Source organism: Cladophialophora immunda (assembly GCF_000835495.1).
Source record: "Cladophialophora immunda strain CBS 83496 unplaced genomic scaffold supercont1.4, whole genome shotgun sequence".
In the NCBI taxonomy this organism is placed as follows: domain Eukaryota; kingdom Fungi; phylum Ascomycota; class Eurotiomycetes; order Chaetothyriales; family Herpotrichiellaceae; genus Cladophialophora; species Cladophialophora immunda.
Window position 1 is genome coordinate 3,569,366 of NW_015622544.1, and position 20,327 is coordinate 3,589,692.

Sequence of the window (20,327 nt, forward strand, 5' to 3'; positions counted from 1 at the left end):
ATACTCGGAATTGTGTGTAAATCCGACTATAGAGATATACATTTCTACTGGATTTTGTCTCCGTTTGATGCGGATTTGGGCCTCGATTCTTGTGGTTGTCGGCCAAGTGGATGCAAACGACATTGATACGGACTTCTCCTATGAAAACCACCTGATTTCCTGGCGTGACTCTTACGGACTGGTTCTGGCATCTTATAACAGGAAACTATTCGGCTGAAACTCGAACTCAAACACTGTTTTCCGCTTGATCAAGGACTTCACAATGGGGGACGCTGGGGGCGCAGAAAGAGGCATTCGCATTGCCATCGACGTGAGTTAACCGACTTACTAATGCACCTCCCAAGTATCTGACTTGATACAGCGAGGAGGCACGTTCACGGACTGTGTTGGGAATCCGGGAACGGGGCGGATGGAAGATGATATTATCATCAAACTGCTGTCGGAGGACCCCTCAAACTACGACGATGCACCTCTGGAAGGGATTCGCAGGCTCATGTCAAAATTCACAGGCCGAGAGATTCCCCGTGGTGAGCCACTTGACACAAGCAAGATAGAGAGCATTCGCATGGGCACGACTGTTGCTACCAACGCACTACTGGAGCGAAAGGGAGAGAAAATGGCCATGGTCGTTACCAAGGGCTTTAAAGACTGCCTGGAGATTGGAAACCAGTCCCGCCCGAAGATTTTCGATCTGGCCATTCGACGACCCGATGTGCTTTATCAGAGCGTAGTCGAGATTGATGAAAGAGTGACGTTGGAAGACTACGCGGAGGATCCTGAGCGGCGCAAGACGAAAGCTGAATCCAGTCACGAGAACTACAAAAGCAGTGATCTTGTCCAAGGCTTGTCCGGGGAGGCAGTTAGGATCTTACGGAGGCCCGAGGAAGATAAAATCAAGCAGCAGCTCAAAGAACTCTTCGACCAAGGCTTCCGAAGCATCGCGGTATGCTTGATGCATGGCTACACGTTTCCCGACCACGAAGCATTGGTCGGCAAGCTTGCCCGTGATACTGGTTTTGAGCACGTAAGTCTAAGCCATGAACTCATGCCCATGATCAAGTTGGTCCCACGGGCGACATCAGCCTGCGCAGATGCCTACCTCACACCGGCCATTAGAAAATACATTTCTGGCTTTCAAGCCGGCTTTGAAGGTGGATTGGGCACAGAGAGCGTGAAGAAGGAAGAAGGTGACAGAGGCGCAAGGTGTGAATTCATGCAGTCAGATGGAGGTCTCGTGGACGTGGATCAGTTCTCAGGCTTGCGGGCAATTTTGTCAGGGCCGGCAGGCGGTGTCGTCGGATATGCGTTGACATCGTACGACCCAGAGACCAAAATCCCCGTCATCGGATTCGATATGGGCGGTACGAGCACAGACGTCAGTCGATATGGCGCAGGCCGATATGAGCATGTGTTCGAGACCACCACGGCAGGGGTCACCATTCAGTCCCCTCAGCTCGACATAAACACCGTGGCTGCAGGTGGCGGATCCCGCTTGTTCTTCAGAAATGGCCTGTTTGTCGTTGGGCCAGAATCTGCTGGTGCACATCCCGGCCCAGCATGCTACAGAAAGGGCGGTCCGCTCACTGTCACCGACGCAAATCTCTTCCTCGGTCGACTGCTCCCGGACTTCTTCCCCAAGATTTTCGGCAAAAATGAAGACGAAGGGCTCGATCCAGAAGCCAGTAGGAAGCTCTTCAAAGAGCTGACAGACGAGATCAACAGCAAGACAAACAAGAACATGTCAGCCGATGAGGTGGCCTACGGATTCATCAAGATTGCCAATGAGACCATGACGAGGCCTATTCGATCACTGACTGAGGCGAGGGGCCACGATACTTCACAACATCGACTCGCGACGTTCGGCGGCGCAGGAGGCCAACACGCTGTAGCAATCGCCGAATCCCTGGGCATCAGGCAGATCCTCGTCCATCGATACTCTTCCGTCCTCTCCGCCTACGGGATGGCGCTTGCCGACGTGGTGGACGAAAATCAAGTCCCCGAATCACACGTTTGGGACATGAAAAAGGGCACCCCGCGCGACGAGTTGAAGGCAAAGATGAACGACCTCAAAGAACGGTCCCGCAAGCACTTAAAGGATCAAGGATTCGGGGACGACTCGATCGAGTACGAAGAATACCTCAACATGCGATACCGCGGCACTGAATCTGCGTTAATGGTAATCAAACCCAACCCGGATGAAGCAAAGGAACTCTACGGTGGCGACGACTGGGCCTTTGGTGACGCGTTCGTACGCCAACACGAGCAGGAATTCGGCTTCACCCTCCCAGACCGAGACATCATCGTGGACGACGTGCGCGTGCGGGGCATAGGGAAGTCCTTCCGGGGCATGTCCAAAACGGCAGACCAGCAACTCAAGGAAATCAAACCAAAGGATGTGGCCGAAGACAAGGCATACACGACATCTGAAGTCTACTTTGAAGGCGGCCGTGTTCCCACAAAGATCTACAAACTCGAAGATCTCGAAGTGGGCACGCGCATCCCTGGTCCCGCCATCATCGCGGATGGGACGCAGACAATCATCATCGACCCCAAGGCATCGGCCCTGATAATTAAGACACATGTGGTGATCAACATTGGCGAAGAAGGCACGGCGAAAAGGGTCAACACGAAGGAAGTCGACCCGATTTTGCTCTCGATCTTCGCGCACCGCTTCATGGCGATTGCAGAACAGATGGGTCGCGCGCTGCAAAAGACCTCTGTGAGCACGAACGTCAAAGAACGGCTGGACTACTCCTGTGCCCTCTTCGACGCCGAGGGCGGTCTCGTCGCGAATGCTCCTCACCTGCCGGTCCACCTCGGGAGCATGTCGACCTGCGTGCGCACACAGGCGGAGATCTGGAAGGGCAAATTGAAAAGGGGGGATGTCATCGTTTCCAACCACCCGGAGTACGGGGGCACGCATCTCCCCGACATCACGGTCGTCACGCCCGCCTTTTCCGGCGACAAGATCATCTTCTACGTCGCCTCGCGCGCCCACCACGCCGACATAGGCGGCATCTTACCCGGCAGCATGCCTCCGCACTCCCGCGAACTGTACCAAGAAGGCGCGGCCATCAAGTCCGAGAAACTCGTCTCGCAGGGCAAGTTCGACGAGAAGCGAATCACCGAGCTTCTCTACGATGAGCCGGCCCAGTACCCCGAGTGCAGCGGCACGCGGTGCCTGGCAGACAACATCAACGACCTCAAGGCGCAGATCGCCGCCAATCAGAAGGGGATCAACCTCATCAGTGCGCTGATAGAGGACTACGGCGAGGACGTGGTGCAGTTCTACATGCAGAACATCCAGGACAACGCCGAGAGATCGGTGCGGGAGTTGTTGAAGGAAGTGCACAAGAGGTTTGAAGGCCAGCACCTTCAGGCGGTAGATTACATGGACGACGGCAGCCCCATTTGCCTGAAGATAAAGATCGATGCCGACAAAGGAGAGGCCCTGTTTGATTTTGAGGGCACCGGCCCTGAGGTATACGGAAACATCAACGCGCCCGAGGCGGTGACTTACTCGGCAATCATTTACTGCTTGAGATGTCTTATCGACCAGGACATCCCCTTGAACCAGGGGTGTCTGAAGCCTGTGGACGTGCGCATCCCGCCTGGCTGTTTTCTCTCTCCGAGCGAGAAGGCCGCCGTGGTGGGTGGTAACGTCTTGACCAGTCAGCGGGTCACGGATGTCGTGTTCAAGTGCTTCGAAGCATGTGCAGCAAGTCAAGGAGACTGCAACAACTTGACGTTTGGCTTTGGTGGAAATATGAAGGGTGGAACGGAGAAGAAGGGATTTGGATATTACGAGACCATTGCGGGTGGAAGTGGCGCGGGTAAGGACTGGGAGGGAACAAGCGGTGTCCACACACATATGACGAACACAAGAATTACAGATGCGGAGGTCTTTGAACGGAGATATCCTGTCATCCTAAGGGAGTTCAGTCTCAGGGCTGGCAGTGGTGGCGTGGGTCAGCACAAAGGTGGAGATGGCGTGATACGAGACATCGAGTTCCGCATCCCTGTGCAAGTCAGTATCTTGAGTGAGCGGAGAGTGTACCATCCCTATGGGTTGCATGGTGGAGGTGACGCTCAATGTGGCAAGAATATCTGGGTCAGGAAGATCAAGAAAGGGGAGAGCAAAGGTCTAGGTGGTGAACATGAAGGGCAGCGAAGAGAATCAGGGGACGACGATGAGTATGTGGAGAGGTATATCAACCTCGGAGCCAAAAACACTGCTAGCATGCAGCCTGGCGAGAGGATCATTGTGGTAAGTCTCATTTGTACCGATCCGCCACGGAGATTAAGGGCACAGCGCTGACTGATTCTTCTCCCTAGATGACACCTGGCGGCGGCGGTTATGGCAAGCCGGGCGAAGAGTCCCAAGTCCAGCTGAAAGAGGACTATGAGAAGCATTGGAAAAAGGGAAGCCTTGCTTCCCGGCTTGCGGAATGGGAATCCAGCTCTTGAGAGCTTTGATTGCCGAGGCCAGAAAGCTACTGTCGATGCCTGTCATGTCAGTCAGACGCCTCGCTAGGAGTGATCGATACATACCATAAACCTCGTTCATGTAAAATGTTGATGTGCTTAATCGTCCGGCGGTCCCATGGACTGTACTTGATCACTGAAGCCCGTCATGGACCGGTCGATTCTCGTCTTAAGATGTGTGGGCGCAGTCGTGTGGTATCAGGTGATCGCCTCACTCATCTTCATCACTCGTGGCCTCAATATTAGGTTTTCTGTCCATCTCTTCATCTCCGTCTGCGCCTTCTTCGTCGCTTTCGTCATCTCCAGCAGGTGCGTTTCCGTCGTAGTCTGGTCGAGGTATCTTTTCGCCTTGTGACTTGAGCACGTTTTCGATTTGAGGCATGATTTCAATGAGAGCTGAATATTGTTCAATGCTCATTGAGATGCCCTGCGAATCATGGATCAGCACCCTCACAAATCAAACATGCACGTCACATATACCTTCTTTCCTGGCAGCCACTGGTTGTCCTTCTCATAATACTCTCTGATGTTGACCAGCTTCTTGCCCTTGAACTCGGAGAGGGTGACCCGCCTCGCCTTGGAGATCTCCCAGTATGTATTTCCATCTGAATCCACTTGTGGCTTGGAGGATGGGACGAAAGCACTCCCTGAGGCACCTTTCCCACGTTTGGTGGTGGATACATCCAGGTCGCTGTCGTCGCCGGCTGCGGACTTTCTCTTCTTGGACGGGAGGGGCATATCGCTGCCGTGGGACAGAGAGGTGATGTACGCGTTGTGAAGGTGTTCAAAGGTGTATGGATGGGAGGGATTCTTGAGGTGATCTTTCCTGGGTGTTGTGGACGAGGATGTTCTGTTCTTCCGTGTCTTCTCCATCCTGTCCAAGGGCAACGCGATCTCTGATCTGGGCGCGTCGAGGCGGTCGCTGGCAATTACTCGATTTGATTTGTCTCGCGCCAGTCGCAACTCGGAAAGGTCGACCGAGTTGGAGCGACGTCATATCTGGAAAAGGCTTAGCGCGCTAGTCACATGCAACGCAGCCAATGAGCGACGGCCACCCCGCCCCTCCTTCGCCATCGAAGGGTCGACATCTTTCGTCAATTACTTTTTGACGCAGCACCTCTCATTATCAGACTCACTCAACAACCTACACACTCTTTCTACCAAGTCTGATCCTATAATTCAGCTCGCTGCACAACCAAACACACCATACACACTCGCCTACCAACCATCACCATGTCCCGACGAGCTCTCCTTTCGGTTCCTCGTGCAATGCGCACCTCGGTCCAAACCTCCGCTGTCCGACCGAGTCTCGCCTCCCCGTCATCGCTCAGACCCGCCGCCGCCGTCTCGCAGCAGCGACGAAGTTATCACGAGAAGGTCCTTGATCATTACTCAAACCCAAGAAATGTCGGCTCGATGGACAAATCTGCGGTGGATGTTGGGACAGGTACGTCGACTTGGGGAAAATGTTCACAAACACACGGTCCGGAGCTCGGCCACTCCGCGGAGGAGAGCGAGCTTCGGTCGAAACCCCATAACGCACACAACTTTAGCTGACATATCCATCACTATCCAGGCCTTGTTGGAGCGCCTGCTTGCGGCGATGTGATGAAACTGCAAATTAAGGTCGATCCCAACACTCAAACCATCAGCGATGTGAAGTTCAAGACCTTCGGGTGCGGCTCCGCGATCGCCTCCTCGTCCTATCTCACCGAGCTTGTGCGCGGCATGACACTAGAACAAGCAGGGAAGATCCGCAACACAGAGATTGCAAAAGAACTGTGCCTGCCGCCAGTCAAATTACACTGCTCAATGCTCGCCGAGGATGCTATCAAGAGCGCCATCGGCGACTATTATAAGAAAAGTAGGTCCACTTCTTCTCAAAAGACACGTCGGATAGAAATCGCTGACTTTGTTGTCTATTAGACCCCAAGGCTAAGGCGACGGACTTGGGTTCCGCCTCGGCGGCGATGCCCAAGATTGAAATTGAACGAGTCACTGCGACAACCGACACGGGTGCCAGTGCGACGGCGTGAGAAAGGATGAGATCGGAGAGTTGAAAATCCTGCAAGAGGACCAGCCAGTGGCAGGACAAAATTGTGTCAATAGGCGGATACCCTTCTTTCTTCGCAGACAAACGGCAGGAGTATAGGTCGGTTTGCAAATTGAAAGGCTGATTCAATCAAACTACTAGATTAGTTCCAAGTTTGCTGTTCGGTGTGTATCGCCTCACCCCTCTCGGTGGTTAGGGGACTGGACCTCTGCAGGTCATGCAGGGCCTCTTTCATGTTGGAGGGAAGAGCATTGCGATCGTGGTATGGTATAGCTGAGCTTTTGGATGCACCCTGGGTAGAATCCAGCAGCGTGCCCCCAATGCTACACGGGAAGCTCTGCGTACAGGACACAAAGGGGCGCGTGGGCGAGAACAGCAACAAGGAGATCTTTCGCTTGTCGCTACTCATCTCAGTGTTAGCCAAATCATATATCCCACGGACTCTGTGCTCTTTGCCACGCTGACATTTCCTTCGAGCCGGCCTAGCCTGGATCTTGCTTGGGATGAAGACGTCTCGTTGCCCACATTCCCCAGTGCACATGTCGTGAACATACAACACTGGCCCTCGGACAACCTAATTGCTGGCGTTGATAAGAGCATTCACGGTGCTTAGGATGACCTAGGTACATTGACCGATGCCCGATACCTCGTACATATCGAGCTATACACCTGGCTCATTGGGTACATACGCATTTAACCAGTGGGGCTCATATGAGCAACCCGTCGCCCGTTGTCTCTGCCCACATCTTCCTACCTAATAGTGCAAAGGAAGACTTCGGTCCTCGTGCCTAGGCGTTCGGGACGGTCTTATACACTGCATGCCTGACGCTATCAAGATCATTCCACCCCTCGACAGCAGCCAAAGGCCCATTTTATAGACGCAGACGTGCCCACAACTCAGCGTGCTGGCGTTCTCCCCACAGTGCGTGTATCTATTGTTGAGAAATCTTGAGAAGATGTGGAAATAGGAGAGATGTTTTCTCTACCCGGTGACCACACACATACACACACTCTCTCTATATATGTATATATCTATATGTCTACTCCGCCCGCGGAGATATATCATAGAGGAGGATTTCGGGGCTCGTCTCACGACGTGAACAGCCACTTTACCACGGCACTTCGTCACCCGTGTATGTATAGAATTTCCCTGTATCCGAGTCCTTCAGTCCATGCAGGGTCTTCAGCATTCCCTGGAATTAGTTTTCGATCGTTAGCATCCACAATACCTCTTGTCTTTCCTATCTATCAGAAGAGCGAGAAAACGGGGGCATGACAACTTACTCCAATGCTGACGTCGGGCTCCAAGATCGCGCCCTCGCCGCCCATTCGCGTCTTGACCCACCCTATGCAAAGGGTGAGGTGGTCAGCCTTTTGCTCTACCGCTTTGTGGTCGGGGTGAACCAGGATGAGAACCGCAGTTGGCAAACGTACCGGGATCCATGCAGATGGCCTTGATGCCGCGGTCTTTCAACTGCTCGCTCTGATGCACCGTCAACATGTTCACCGCGGCCTTGGAGATGGAGTATGTCGTGCACTTTGGTCTGTAGCATAGACGGGTCAATCATTCTTTTTTTTCTTCTCCCTCGTAGAAGAACACGCAGGATCGGGTGTCCATTGGTCAAAGAAAAAGGGGATGGGCGGGTAAAAAGACAAGCCGCAGGCCTTACAGTTTCTTCCCACAGCTGCCCAGGCCACTGGTCATGTTCATCACCACGCTGCCCTGGCCCAGATACGGCAGCAGGACCTTGACCGTCTCGGCCGGGCCCATGACGTTGACGTCGATGTGGTTCCGCAGACTCTCGGCCGTCATGTCCAGGCTGCTCTGCTCCGGGGTGGCGTTGATGCCCGCGTTGTTGAGGAGATAGTCGATCTGCTTGCTGCCGCCGCCGCTGCCGGCCAGGGGCTGCTTGACGGCGTCGCCAAAGGCGCGGATCGACTGCAGGTCGCCGGTGTTGCACTCCAGGATGTGCACCGTGCCCGCGGCCGTCGAGGCGAGCTGCTTGAGGTCGTCCAGCTCGCCTTGCAGACTGCGCACGGCGGCGATGACGGTGTTGGCGCTGTCCGAGGAGATTTGGCGCACGAATTCGAGACCGAGGCCTCGGTTTGCCCCCGTCAGAACGTACGTCGGCATGGTGCGATGCGAGGTTGATCGAAACAATAAGTCTTGCTGGCGTGTGCCGAAGCCGGACAGGGTCAAGGACTTGAGCGCATGGTGCGCGAGGGACATATAGTCATATCTAAAATATGCAACATGTCACAGCAATCATCCCAATTAGCCTATTATGTCCTTGTTCTGGTTCCAATCTTGACCTCACCGTGAACCCACCCCCGTCTATTCACCCGCCTTTTAACCTGGCCGATACTTACGGCTTTCCTGGGGTTGCGGCATCGCTGATTCTATGTCAGCCTGGGATTGACGAGGCTTGAGCAGATTCGGTGATGCAGACACTCCAAAGAGCTTCCATCTGCCAAGTGATCATCTTCAGTCCATTTACACGCCTATAGAGTTCAATGTCACGTACTGAAAAGGAGAGGAAGGAGAAGACGCAGTCTGGTCCAGGCCGCCCGATGTGTTCAAGGTCATTGTAAGCGGAAAGGGTGGCTCAGCCTCATGCAGTCCTCAGCCTCTCTCTGAGCATCTCGTATCGAATGGACAATCATAAGGCAGATTATTATGTGTTACATGGATTCTTCTTCATGAAGTAACTGCCGCTCAGAAGTGGCTGCGCATAAATCCCCGTCTTCTAGGAAATGCAGCCATCGCTTTCGAGCTCGGTTATCTGTCTTGAAGTGGGCGAAGATCAACTTACCCGGTCCATTGTGTCCATCGTAACCACCTACAAGCTACTGGACGTGGAGCGCTGAGGAAGTGCGTACACAGCCTCAAACAATCAGACGAATGCTCGATCCCAAATGCAATGCTAGACTTCCTCCATCATGTCCTCATCAATGTCTTCATCAGCTGCTGCCCTCCCACTGCCCTTTCCAGCTTGTTTGTCATCTCTGACTTTCTTGAGCTTCTTGAGGTAGTCGATGTACTCTTTGGAGACTTCCATGCGATGCTCGGTGTCTTGAACATGTTTGAGGAGGACTTGGAGCTCTCGTGTCTGCGCGGCGAGTGCCGACTCAACTTGTGCCTCTGGCCGTGTGGCAGCCGATGTAGGCAAGAACCGCAGGGTCTGGGCACCACCAGGACCGTCTGTGATTACCGCGCTGAGGTCGCCGTTCAGAATCAACATGTCAACATATGCTTTCGTCTCGGCCAGATTTGACGGATCTGGCGAGGTCCATTTTGCGACTTCTGCTATTGAGAGCGCTGCGAAGGTTCTGCTCAGTCTCTGGACTGCAAACTTTCGGAAAGCTTGAAAGACCTCGACCGCGAGACCATAGTTTCCGTCGTCCTGCCAAATTTGATTGCCTGCCTCGATTTCTGCACGCAATAATTCGATGCTGGAACCTTTGAAAACCTCGGCAACAGCTTCGTACGGTCTGGCAAGCGCTCGAATATTCCTGATGGCATTCTGACCAACAGATTTGGGTATGGGAGGAGTGGCGCCTGTCAGCAATAGGCCAACAAACAGCCATTTCTTGTATGCGTCCACCATAATAATGCTGGCGACGTTCTGAACAGTGGGTGCGGTAAAGGCAGCCTCGAGGAAAAACATAGCATCCTTGTATCTTCTCACAGCCATGTAGCACATGCCTCCCATCAGATAGTATTCCAGATATGTCCGACTTGTGACTGGTAGACTGAGACCTGTGGCTGGGCTCAGGAAATTCCATGGCTGATCCGAACCCGAGCAAAGACATCTATTTGTGCGGGGGTCCGGCCTGGAGGAAGGAATGTGATAGATCGGATGGTCTAGAATACGAACAGCTTCAGCATATGCTTGCGACAGAAGACACAGGCGGAGGAATGTGCGGTGTGTGGAGGTCAGGGTAGAAGAGCTGCTGTCGAGTCTGAGAATGACATGGTGAAGCAGTGAGACAGCAGGGACATAATTCGCGGTCTGCTCTGCCCCCAGAGCAACGCAGTCGACGATTCGTAGGAATTGAACGCCGCAATATCGCGCCTGAACAGGGTCGAATTCGAGGAGAAGCTGAGCGATGTAGGGCCATAAGGCACCTTCAGGGAGGGCGGTTGAGGGTAGTTGCTTCGGAGGCGCCTTTCCGCTGGCTGCAGATGCTTCGATGCCGGCCACAAGGACGTAGGTGTAGAGGATAGTGTGATTAGAGGGCGAGATCGCCTGCAATATGGTCAACTTCACGTCAAGCCTGCTTGGAATGGACCTACATCAAGATCATCTTTCGCAGGTGCTATTTCATTCGGAGAAAGCTTGCTCAGTTTGTTTACGAACGCCTTTGCGGTTTTGTCATAGCGATCTTCTTCTTGAGGGATTGGGATTGAAACGAGAGCAGTGCTCTCCGCTAGAAGCTTGTCCATGGCTAGCGATGAACGCCGTGAGTGGGCTGCGAAGGTTTGCTCACGGATCTGCCATGTGCGAGAGTGAGAAGCGAAGTCAACTCGGCGATTGTGACTTTATTTGGGGGGTTAGAGTTGCCGCAGGCCTATGGAGTGCCAGGCTGGAGATCTCTTGCAAATTTGGCCAAAGGTAGACCGCACAGGTATGAATGTAGGAGGGGTGGGTGAGCGCAGGCTGAACAATGGCGTGTTGGTGGGTTGTCTTCCCCAGAAGTGCGGGATGCACTGTCCCGATCTCAGCCTTATCTAGCCTTGGCATCACAGCCTCGTCGACCACTCCATATCACGCCTTTCACTAGTCTATTACGATGACCCTCCAAGGGTACAGGATACGAGCAGCTGAATGGGGAAGAAACGGAGATTCTAATGCCAAGGGAGATATCCTAAGTCCCATACACTCTATATTGACTGTCGAGCCCCTCTTTCCCAGATATTCTTGGTTTCTCGATGTCAGTAGTAGACCGAGCTCAGTACCCCGTTGGGATCAAAATCATTTCTTCTCTCAGATCAGGGACCTTCAAAGCTCGCAGCCCATTTGAGAGTTGTCTTTTCTCAGCAGGGTCTATGGACAGCAATACCTCTCATGAATGGCCAACCCACAGTATTCGACACGTTTGGACTCCAAGTGGAGGAACCGAAGTCGCTGAAAGAGATGAAGTGACAATTATAGAATTGTGTATCTATTTTCTGGACGAGGACGATTCGCGTGATTGATGCATCATCTCCTTGATACACCAAAAGATTGGGTGAATGCTAACGCTGGCATTTAGCTGTTGCTATTACGCCGGATCCCCGGCGTTGCGGTCTCGTGCTTCAACAGCTTGGTTGGCATTCAACCAAGAGCTCGGTGGAGATTGTGCTCATAGAATTGGAGAAGACTCGCACAGATGACCCATTCATTTGCTCATTGATCGTACCATGATCGTGGGACATTGCTATCCTGAAGTCGTGTGAAGTGAAAGTAATGCAGCCTTGCTTGTCACCTACGCGTTGGTGAGCTACCACCCGACCCAGTCACAACTTCAACGTCTTCAAAATCCATATCCCAAGCATCTATTTCTGCCCACTTGCTTTTCCCTGTGGGTATTAGCTTGCTCTGTACTCTGCTATCTCCTTCAGCGAATTGTTCTCGCGTCTCACTTAGGCTACTCGTGTCCTCGACTCGATCGTGACCCGGATGGCTAGGTTTTCCGTCTTGATTAAAGTAGTTTTCCTTGTCTTGCCAATGAGCCGTATCTCGGTTTCCGTGGAGGGAGCCACCATACTGCTTCGGCGGTCCTGCCTGGGATTCTGCGTTGATATTCGATGACAAGTTTGTAGAATGCTGTGACGGAGACTTAGCTTCGCGGTTCGAAGTAGATGGCCTCAATATAGGCGAAGTAGTAGTGATGAGGTGGTTCGTACTTGATTTTGGCCTTGATTTTGATGACGCAGCAACAGTGTCCCGCCTTTCAGCTTTCCCCGATTTAACCTTGGTCCGCGTGTGGCCTGCCTTGGTCAAAGGTCCTTTCCGTCGTGATTTCTTTGCCTTCTTCGAGGGAAGGAAATTCGACACGTCTTGCTCGGAGGCTTCGGATTCTGAAAGATCGAGATCGGCTGGAATGTCGAAGTTTTCACGGGTTTGTTTTCGCTCCCGATCGGTCCTTCGCCTCTTGGTGGGCATCATGTGAGTTTGGAGCTCCTTCGTGGTCATGACTGGAGCTAGCTTCGTAGGATGCTTTGTTGGTTTTGTGGATGATGAAGTTGTCCTCTTTACAGGGGATGGTGCAGGAGAGGAACTGCTCTGTGGGAGGGCCATGATATCATCTTCGTCACGAACATTCTCGCGGTGCCTTCGCCCTGACTCACGCAAACTGGACAGCGGTACAGCTGGAAGCAAGGACTCCGGGGTAGTTTCCGATGTATGCATGATCTTTAAGGGTGACGTCGCTGGCTTTTGCACGGATTCCATCTCAGCTGACTTAAGAGGATTGGAGGAGCCATATTTGCGTTTCCGTGATGATGACAAGAGCATAGGTGAAGCTGGAACAGGGGTTGTAATTTTGTCCGATAGTTTAGAGACGCCGAACGGTGTAGACTCGTCATCGGGTAGAAAATCTTCTTCCTCGCCTAGGTCAAAACTCGACGAATCCTGATCCAGGTTTTGCAGAATGCTAGGCTGCCGTCGTCTGGGCTTCAAGGTACCGAGAATGGAATCTTCCCTTGCCGAAGTCGGCTGTGTGGCACGCTGAACAGAAGCCGGAGCTTTCATAGCCGGTGATATAGTTGTGGCAGGTACCTTGTTCGTGTGCGTCGCATTTTTCAAGATTCCATTCGTGGTGGGAGACCTAGGCTTGGGCTGGTGTAGCTGCTTGTTGACCTGGCTGGAGCCCGCATCTTTTCGCGTCTCCTGGTGATCGGTCGCAACAATCTCCCTCGTCGCTTGGGACATGTTTTTCCTCCTTTGGGCTCTGGTAGGGTAGTTCCCCGGCTTGTCACCAGCAGCCACTGCACCAGAAGCGTAAATCTCCTGCCTTGGAACATTTCTGCCTCTCCTCCCATTGCCTTTGACAACGAGCCTATCGCTGTCATCGCTATCGTTCGGTCGAGGGCCGATTGGTTTATGCGCCAGCTTCTTCTCTAATTCCAGTTTAGCCGGGCTACTGTTGTTTTTTTTTGCGCCGCGTGGAATCGGGCCATTTCGGTTGAGCTGATTGCGACGAAGGGGAGCGCGAGGCATGGCTTGACGAGCGCCGTACAGGCAAGCTGCGGGCACAGCTGTCTATTGTTGTCACGTAGGGCTTTCACACACGCGCCTCAGTCAACAACATTCATAGAGGGAGAGCGAGGGTATGGCGCATTGCACAACAATGCGGGCGGTGGGCATAATTTGTGCGACGCGATCCTGCGATGGCGGGCGTGTTGTTGATGAGGTCACTTGGCGGGCTTTGAACCCACCGAGCTACTTGGAGCCGAGCGAAGTCACGTGCGAGATCAGCGCGCTGCTTCAAAAGCCACAACATCGTCTTTCATTCTTCTTCTTCTCTACACTTGGTTTCATGCCAATCACACCCCAACGGACACTTCGCCTGTTCAGAAGCTGTCTCCTCTATATTCAAGTATGGAATCCCCGCGGGCAAGTAACATAGGACGAAGACGACACTGCACAGCTACAGAGACCATATGGACTGCAAACCGCGTCTAGAGCCATTCCCTTTGGATCGTCACAATACCGTTGATCCTCATGTAATGGGCAACTCTGACGCCTGATGTACCGTGACTCAGCAGCACAGTTGGCTTGGTCGATTGAGGTAGGCGCAAAACCTGCTTGCTGGATAGCGGTACCCTGTGCATGTTGTGCCTGACGATCAATCTGTGTTAAATGATTACTATGGCTATCCCCCTTCTCAGTGAATCTACCTTAGCAAGGAGACGCCTCTGCTTCTAGTCTCTTCAATGACGATGTCCACCGCCAGTTGCCCCTTCGCTTCCCTCGAATCCGTTGCTACACCACCTAAGGTCCCCGATACGAGGTACTCAAGATTCAGATGTCGGGCTCTTCAAATCACTGATCACTTACAAACGAACGGAAAGACAGCTTGACAATATCCCTCCCCCTACGCTGCTTGAGGCGCAAGTACGAATTGATTAATACTTGCAAACTATCCGTTGGGCTGTCCAGCCAATCATACCAAGAGAAACGGAATGACTAAAGCACCGGTTCCAATCAGCAGTACGAGAATCCGGCTTGATTACAACTGCTTCCGTTTCTAGCCACTGACTTCATAGAGGGAGTTGCAATTGCGCACGTAGCAAAATATTGAGAGCGATGAAGTCTGGGAAGTATATTAAGTGAGTTTGTCTTCTCCAGTCCCTGGAATTCCCCTGTGGTCGATCCAAACATTCAGACACAAAATTCAAATTCAAATACTTCCTCTCCACAATGGCAACCAAACTTGCTGCGTTCCTCGAAGGCAATGCTAAGTTCGCTACGAAATATGTGCAGCCTCCCCCACTCCTGAAGATGCGAGACATGTGGGCACAGAAAGGCCAGAAAGGAACAGTCATCTGTACGTTGTCTCTAGACGCGAGCGACAAATGTATACTGACGCGCTCAAGTATCTTGCAGTGATCCAAGGGTCATTCCCGAACAATTCATGGGGTTGGGGCCCGAAAGACCGGCGGCCATCATCCGGAACGCAGGTGGGAGAGCAATGGATGCGATACGAACATTGCAAGTGCTCAATACCATCACTCCTCTCGATCTGATTATAGTCGTTCATCATACTGGTGAGTTTACTTGACTTTCTAGCCCTGATCTCCACTCACTGGTTAACGGCAGATTGCGGCACGACTCATGTCCCGGACAATGAAGTGCGGGAAAGAATCAAGCAAATTTCATCCCTTCCTGCTGAAGCTATTGACGCCATGGATTTTGGAGAGATCAAGGAGTATGTCGAACCTATCTAGTACCAGTGTCGGGAAGTTGCTAATGTGCCCGCTGTAGCTTAGAAGCCAGTATCTTGGAAGATGTGGCTATGATCAAGGACGATCCGACATATGGGGGAAATGCTCCAGCAGTGGTCGGATTACTGTATGAGATTGAAACTGGCAAGTTAAGCCAGGTGGAATGAGGATCGTGTCGTAGACCGTGTATTCAAGTTTGGATCAGTTGTATCTACCCTCAAGTTCATCAATTGCCATTATCTGTTTCTTGCCCCGATCGCCCGGTCTCTGGTTGGCTTTCTATATTCTGGTCCTTTGTACCTACAACCCGATCTGTGGGGTGCAACGGACCCGGACGATGATGGTCCCAAAGCACGGCTGAAGATACCCCCAGATGTATTCTCTAGGATCTGTTGTTGTTTTGAGGAGCAAATTCGCTTCTTCCTCTAGGCAGCAGCAGGAGTCACTGGGACTATACTTGTATATACAACTAGACCAGTCATCTTGGACTATGGTCTTGACTAGTGACTATTGGGTATAGTCCTGACATGGCAGCTTGAGTGAGGCTGAAACAATCATCTTCAACCGACAGTGTTCTTTCCCTCGTCGCAGACACAACATTCATCTGAATTCCAGAAATAGCATGGACTTCCTTCCACTGCCAGATGGCGTCGAGTCGCATTTGCCCGTCCCCGACCTCGGCGGCCCAGACTTCGACAATCAAGGATTCTTAGGCTATGAGGAGCGTCAAGGCTGGGACATCGATGCCCTACTCCGAGGAAAGATCGCGGCTGCTCGCAAAGACTGGGAGAGCTATTATGCGTCGGCTTCACTGCAAGGTAGTAGACTTGCCGGCATATCAAGCACGCGGGAGAAGATTCTCGCCTGTGTGGGTTCGTTTCTTCAGACCTGGATATTCTTCGGGATCTGGCAGGAAGCATTGAGCAGAACGGTGTCGAGACAAGAGACATCTGTGGAAGCGCCCGGTGCAAATACAGCAGAAAACCGCACAGGCGGTCCAGATCGGTATCTCACGGCGGGAGGTCTCTTCAGAGAATTCATGCGCAGACGCGACGAGTTGAACAACGATTCGATTTGGGCGAGCAGGCTGGACCGCTGTTTACAAGAGGCGAAATGGATACTGCAGAAGCTCGATCGAGTCTCGGATAAAGCTGCGATGCAATTCATGCCGCTTCCGGTGTGCCTTGCTCTATCTATCTTGGTCGAAACGCTGGATAGGTACCGCACGATCTGGCTCGAGGACGACGAGGATGTTACCCACTATTCACCCGTCTCGGTGCCGTGCCAGCTGCTGGAGAGAAAACTTATATCTGAGGATGGCTGGTGTCCCAGTATTGTGCATCGCGTGGGCTCAAGCCTCGGCCTTCAAGGCCTGTACTTTGCCAGCCTTCTGCCTACCTTGAAGGATGGGTTTGGCCATGAGAACTGTACTTCGAGGTATGCCTGTATCGCCTCCAACATCGATACAGGTAAGTACCAGACTCAACACGTGGCCGAGCACTGCGATTGCACAAGGATTGGGTGTGACCACCTGCAGCCGGATTGTCCTTGTCAACACCAGGTAATACCGAACACTGACTTGGTGGCGGCCTTCGAAAACGAGCAGTTTCCAATTGTGGAATTCCAGAACGGCCAGACCAACACAGTGAGCTTCAAGCCAGGCATGCGGTATGTTGCAATCTCCCACGTCTGGTCTGATGGCAGGGGGAATCCCTTGCAGAATTCCTTACCCGTGTGCCAACTTCGCTCGATCCAACACTATGTAACAACCCTGACGGAGAGTCAAAGCTCGCTCTTCTGGATAGACACCCTGTGCGTACCGGTGAAGGAACCCTTAAGGCACCTGGCTATTCTGCGCATGGCAAAGGTCTACTCGTCAGCCAGTCAAGTCCTGGTTTTGTCTGGAGAACTTCTCTCCCACAACCTTCCATCTTGTCCCGACCAAACCTTGTTTTCCATATATTGCTGCAAGTGGATGTTACGACTTTGGACGATGCAGGAAGCCTCGTTGGCGGAGGATCTCAAGTTCCAGTTTGCTGATACCGTGATTCCATACACTCCAAGGGAGCATGTCTTGAGGGTCATGGCCTCATATGGTGGCACCGGCCCCGTCTCTATGCTGCTCGGATTATACGCCGCGATCGCCATTGATCAGGCCAAACTGTCCCTTCAAGCCATCACTCATGAAAAATACCCATTTCTGAGCTTTTTGGCAGCCCTCCAGTTTCGATCCACATCGCGGCCGATGGACGTTACAGTGTGCGCATCAATCCTACTAGGCTCCGGCTTGGGCGCGGTTCTTGACGCGCCGGATGATGTGAAGATGCAGACTTTCTGGAAAAACCGAGGGAACTTGCCTGCGAGTGTCCTATGGATGCTTGGGCCTCGTCTGAAGGCTGACGGTTTTCGATGGGCTCCCAGCAATTTGCTCCATCCAGCGACAAGGCTCCTCACCCCGTCAGCAGATTATCCACCGGCCAAACCAACAGATGATGGGCTCCTTGTTGATGGCATCGAGGCAACCCTGTTAACAGATATGGCGCTTCCTACAATCGAAAAGACGCATGTACGGTATCGACTACCTGATTCGTCGCGGAAATACGTCTTTTTCAAAGACCAGGAACACGACAACTGGGCTGACGTGGCGGAGTTTTGGAACGGTCGCTGCGCTTTATTCCTGGCTGAGGACCCCACAAGCCGATCAGAAACTTTTGCTGCGTTAACGATGCCCATGGCCGACCTAGGCCAGGAGGGTGGCCTGGAAGACGAGGATAACCCAGTGCGGGCGCGTTACGTCGCGGGGCTTATTGTTTGTACGGAGGAATCTTGGTATGAGAGGTTTATACCTCGGGGGATCAACGACTTTGGCCAAGCCAAATCCTTCTTGAATTCCAAGGGGAGTGACTTCCTGGACATATCTGAGTCAGTCTATGTCAAGGCCTCACAACGGTGGTGCATCTTCTGAGTGAAGATGTGGTGATGAGTCCAAGGGGCCCAGCCTTGTCACTCAGCCTTGGACGGAGGCAGTTATCTTAGGGCGGCATCGTCCCTGTTCCCCCTGAAAATGATCTTTCTCACCTCCAACTCGTCTGCACTCTCTACCTTGGCCTTGATCAATCACATATTCCTTTGGGATAACTCCTACTGCATAGATGCTTCCTTATCTAATTAGATTCGTGGGGCGAGTCAGTGCTTTACGAAGATCAAGAGACACCCGGTATCGCAGAAGGGTTGTGCAGACACCGTGATATTACCAACTGATTCAGTGCTTATGTCAAGCATGGCTGCTGACGGTATTGGCCTTCAACCCGACTTCTACCAAGCCGCATATCAGGGACATAACATTCATTCATCTTAACCTGCAGAGACTTCAATACTCAACAACTTTTATCTTAGCTTTCAAAGAGTTGGGCGAACACCAAATGAACGTGAAAGGTAGGCCTGATCTCTCTGAAACTACAGTGCTGGCTGTACATCATCTACCTTTTTCCAGCCCGCTGCTTCTTCCTCACTTTCGAATAGTTCGCCTGCTCTGGGTTCATGGCGACTTGATAACGTACGAGGTCCTCCCCCCGCCAGCAGTCTCGATCAAGACACCGCCATAGCTACCCTGGCCGGTGAAACACTGAGCCAGCAGCTTCTGAAAGTCGCTCACCACCTCACCACAGCTAGGTGGAGTCGCCACCATATTCAAGGTGTTCTGGAAGATGATGGTTCCTGACGGGTCATCGACCGACACCCCCTCGAATGGGTTGAGCGATATGGGCGCGCTCGGGTTCGACTGGCAGATCAGGCGATCGAACTCGTTGACGAGGTCGTTGGCTTGCTGGGTGGTCACCAACCCGCTCCCTGGCTCGAAGCAGGTGATTTGATCCGTGTCGTCCGAGGATTGGGGGGCAGCGGCCGGGTTCGGGTAGGAAGCCGCAAGACCCAAAGCTGGGAGAAGGAGGAGAGCTGGGAGGAGCTTCTTGAAGATTGACATGATGGCAGAGGCTTCCGACAGAATGAGAGACTGCGGAATTTTGGAACGAGTGCTGAGATGAGAATGAATGAATTGCTGGCTTGCGGGAACGAAGGTGAGTTTTGTGTGTATTTGGCACTGTTTATATATGTGATACTCAACGACTCCATACTCATGGTTACCCATTTCATTGTGTCAAAGCCATATACCAAGTCACAGCCTGCCATTGGACGCTTTTGAGAGCCTCGTGGACAAGGCAGACCTCACGTCAGCCACTCACGAGTCTTGGTGGTGCACCTCCATCTCCTACAGGCGGGGAACCAGCGGTTTGGCTGACTTTGTCGAGTCCAGAGCCAGCTTGGAGCCGCACGAAACCTGTGCATATCCACGTTGACCAGTGCCGAACGCGGTGCTTTGTTATATTTAGCCTTGGGCGTTTGAGTGATTTGGAGGGAGAAGAAAGAAACATCGACTTCCTCGCCGCCATGTCTGAGATGTTTCAAAACACCGCGGCTAGTGGCCGAAAGTATGTTGGCTCTCCCTTTGCCCATTCGTCGTCCTGGGTCCTTTGTGAACTGCCGCGACGCCCTTTCCGGACAGGGTCTCACGAGCTTCCATTGTCTTGAAAAGGCACGAATGTTCCGAGTGTGGTGTTTCGCTCAGCAAGCTTTTGCTGTTGCTGAATTCACCAGTCCGTAATGCCAGCCACTTTCCAAGCATTTCCCCCCTGGGGATTGTCGTTCACGTCCATGCACTCTGGGAATCGTGATGGGACTTTGACCAGCTCTGCATTGCCAAACATACACCTTCGACCTCACAGGATGCTCTCTGACTGACCATTTGTTCGGACTGGGCCTCAGTTGCGGAGGATTCAGGCAATGGCTGACAGCTACTTG

The 20,327-nt window shown here is 52.6% G+C and overlaps 7 protein-coding genes across 8 annotated transcripts; 3 read left to right on the forward strand and 4 right to left on the reverse strand.

Moving 5' to 3' along the window:
• The first annotated feature begins 3 nt into the window (after positions 1–3).
• Positions 4–4,591, forward strand: PV07_07605 (uncharacterized protein). The gene is made up of 3 exons (XM_016394705.1): positions 4–310; positions 362–4,267; positions 4,336–4,591. The coding sequence occupies exons 1-3, from the start codon at positions 263–265 to the stop codon at positions 4,465–4,467; spliced, it is 4,086 nt and encodes a 1,361-aa protein (XP_016248124.1). The 5' UTR covers positions 4–262; the 3' UTR covers positions 4,468–4,591.
• On the reverse strand, positions 4,205–5,358 carry PV07_07606 (uncharacterized protein; the record flags this gene model as incomplete). The annotated part of the gene is made up of 3 exons (XM_016394706.1): positions 4,205–4,506; positions 4,552–4,912; positions 4,966–5,358. 2 exons carry the CDS (start codon positions 5,356–5,358, stop codon positions 4,697–4,699), a joined length of 609 nt encoding a protein of 202 aa, XP_016248125.1. The 3' UTR covers positions 4,205–4,506; positions 4,552–4,696.
• Positions 4,763–7,055, forward strand: PV07_07607 (iron sulfur cluster assembly protein 2, mitochondrial). Its single transcript, XM_016394707.1, has 3 exons — positions 4,763–5,932; positions 6,062–6,349; positions 6,412–7,055. Exons 1-3 carry the CDS (start codon positions 5,719–5,721, stop codon positions 6,519–6,521), a joined length of 612 nt encoding a protein of 203 aa, XP_016248126.1. The 5' UTR covers positions 4,763–5,718; the 3' UTR covers positions 6,522–7,055.
• A 363-nt stretch (positions 7,056–7,418) lies between these two features.
• PV07_07608 (uncharacterized protein) lies at positions 7,419–8,768 on the reverse strand (the record flags this gene model as incomplete). Its single annotated transcript, XM_016394708.1, has 4 exons — positions 7,419–7,731; positions 7,823–7,884; positions 7,973–8,082; positions 8,209–8,768. The coding sequence occupies 4 exons, from the start codon at positions 8,766–8,768 to the stop codon at positions 7,648–7,650; spliced, it is 816 nt and encodes a 271-aa protein (XP_016248127.1). The 3' UTR covers positions 7,419–7,647.
• Positions 8,769–9,074: 306 nt separating this feature from the next.
• On the reverse strand, positions 9,075–11,211 carry PV07_07609 (uncharacterized protein). The gene is made up of 2 exons (XM_016394709.1): positions 10,836–11,211; positions 9,075–10,788 (listed from the first exon to the last, which is right to left on the reverse strand). The coding sequence occupies exons 1-2, from the start codon at positions 10,983–10,985 to the stop codon at positions 9,463–9,465; spliced, it is 1,476 nt and encodes a 491-aa protein (XP_016248128.1). The 5' UTR covers positions 10,986–11,211; the 3' UTR covers positions 9,075–9,462.
• Positions 11,212–11,677: 466 nt separating this feature from the next.
• PV07_07610 lies at positions 11,678–13,913 on the reverse strand. 2 transcript variants are annotated; one of them, XM_016394711.1, is made up of 2 exons: positions 12,429–13,913; positions 11,678–12,348 (listed from the first exon to the last, which is right to left on the reverse strand). In XM_016394711.1, the coding sequence occupies exons 1-2, from the start codon at positions 13,741–13,743 to the stop codon at positions 12,224–12,226; spliced, it is 1,440 nt and encodes a 479-aa protein (XP_016248130.1). In that variant the 5' UTR covers positions 13,744–13,913; the 3' UTR covers positions 11,678–12,223. The 2 variants fall into 2 exon arrangements, with proteins under 2 accessions (XP_016248130.1, XP_016248129.1); XM_016394710.1 differs by having other exon boundaries at positions 11,678–13,913.
• Positions 13,914–14,748: 835 nt separating this feature from the next.
• PV07_07611 (uncharacterized protein) lies at positions 14,749–15,669 on the forward strand. The gene is made up of 5 exons (XM_016394712.1): positions 14,749–14,855; positions 15,010–15,073; positions 15,123–15,293; positions 15,346–15,454; positions 15,511–15,669. Exons 2-5 carry the CDS (start codon positions 15,028–15,030, stop codon positions 15,635–15,637), a joined length of 453 nt encoding a protein of 150 aa, XP_016248131.1. The 5' UTR covers positions 14,749–14,855; positions 15,010–15,027; the 3' UTR covers positions 15,638–15,669.
• The last annotated feature ends 4,658 nt before the right edge of the window (positions 15,670–20,327 follow it).

Bases quoted from the DNA above. Each gene is read 5' to 3' on its own strand.
- PV07_07607 (XM_016394707.1), top strand. From the start codon at position 5,719: ATGTCCCGACGAGCTCTCCTTTCGGTTCCTCGTGCAATGCGCACCTCG. The intron at 5,933-6,061 runs GTACGTCGACTT...ATCACTATCCAG, and splicing joins TGCGGTGGATGTTGGGACAG to GCCTTGTTGGAGCGCCTGCT. The intron at 6,350-6,411 runs GTAGGTCCACTT...GTTGTCTATTAG, and splicing joins CGGCGACTATTATAAGAAAA to ACCCCAAGGCTAAGGCGACG.
- PV07_07609 (XM_016394709.1), bottom strand. From the start codon at position 10,985: ATGGACAAGCTTCTAGCGGAGAGCACTGCTCTCGTTTCAATCCCAATC. The intron at 10,789-10,835 runs GTAGGTCCATTC...ACCATATTGCAG, and splicing joins CTGCGAAAGATGATCTTGAT to GCGATCTCGCCCTCTAATCA.
- PV07_07611 (XM_016394712.1), top strand. From the start codon at position 15,028: ATGCGAGACATGTGGGCACAGAAAGGCCAGAAAGGAACAGTCATCT. The intron at 15,074-15,122 runs GTACGTTGTCTC...GACGCGCTCAAG, and splicing joins CCAGAAAGGAACAGTCATCT to TATCTTGCAGTGATCCAAGG. The intron at 15,294-15,345 runs GTGAGTTTACTT...GGTTAACGGCAG, and splicing joins TATAGTCGTTCATCATACTG to ATTGCGGCACGACTCATGTC.
- PV07_07610 (XM_016394710.1), bottom strand. From the start codon at position 13,743: ATGCCTCGCGCTCCCCTTCGTCGCAATCAGCTCAACCGAAATGGCCCG.
- PV07_07605 (XM_016394705.1), top strand. From the start codon at position 263: ATGGGGGACGCTGGGGGCGCAGAAAGAGGCATTCGCATTGCCATCGAC. The intron at 311-361 runs GTGAGTTAACCG...GACTTGATACAG, and splicing joins GCATTCGCATTGCCATCGAC to CGAGGAGGCACGTTCACGGA. The intron at 4,268-4,335 runs GTAAGTCTCATT...TCTTCTCCCTAG, and splicing joins CTGGCGAGAGGATCATTGTG to ATGACACCTGGCGGCGGCGG.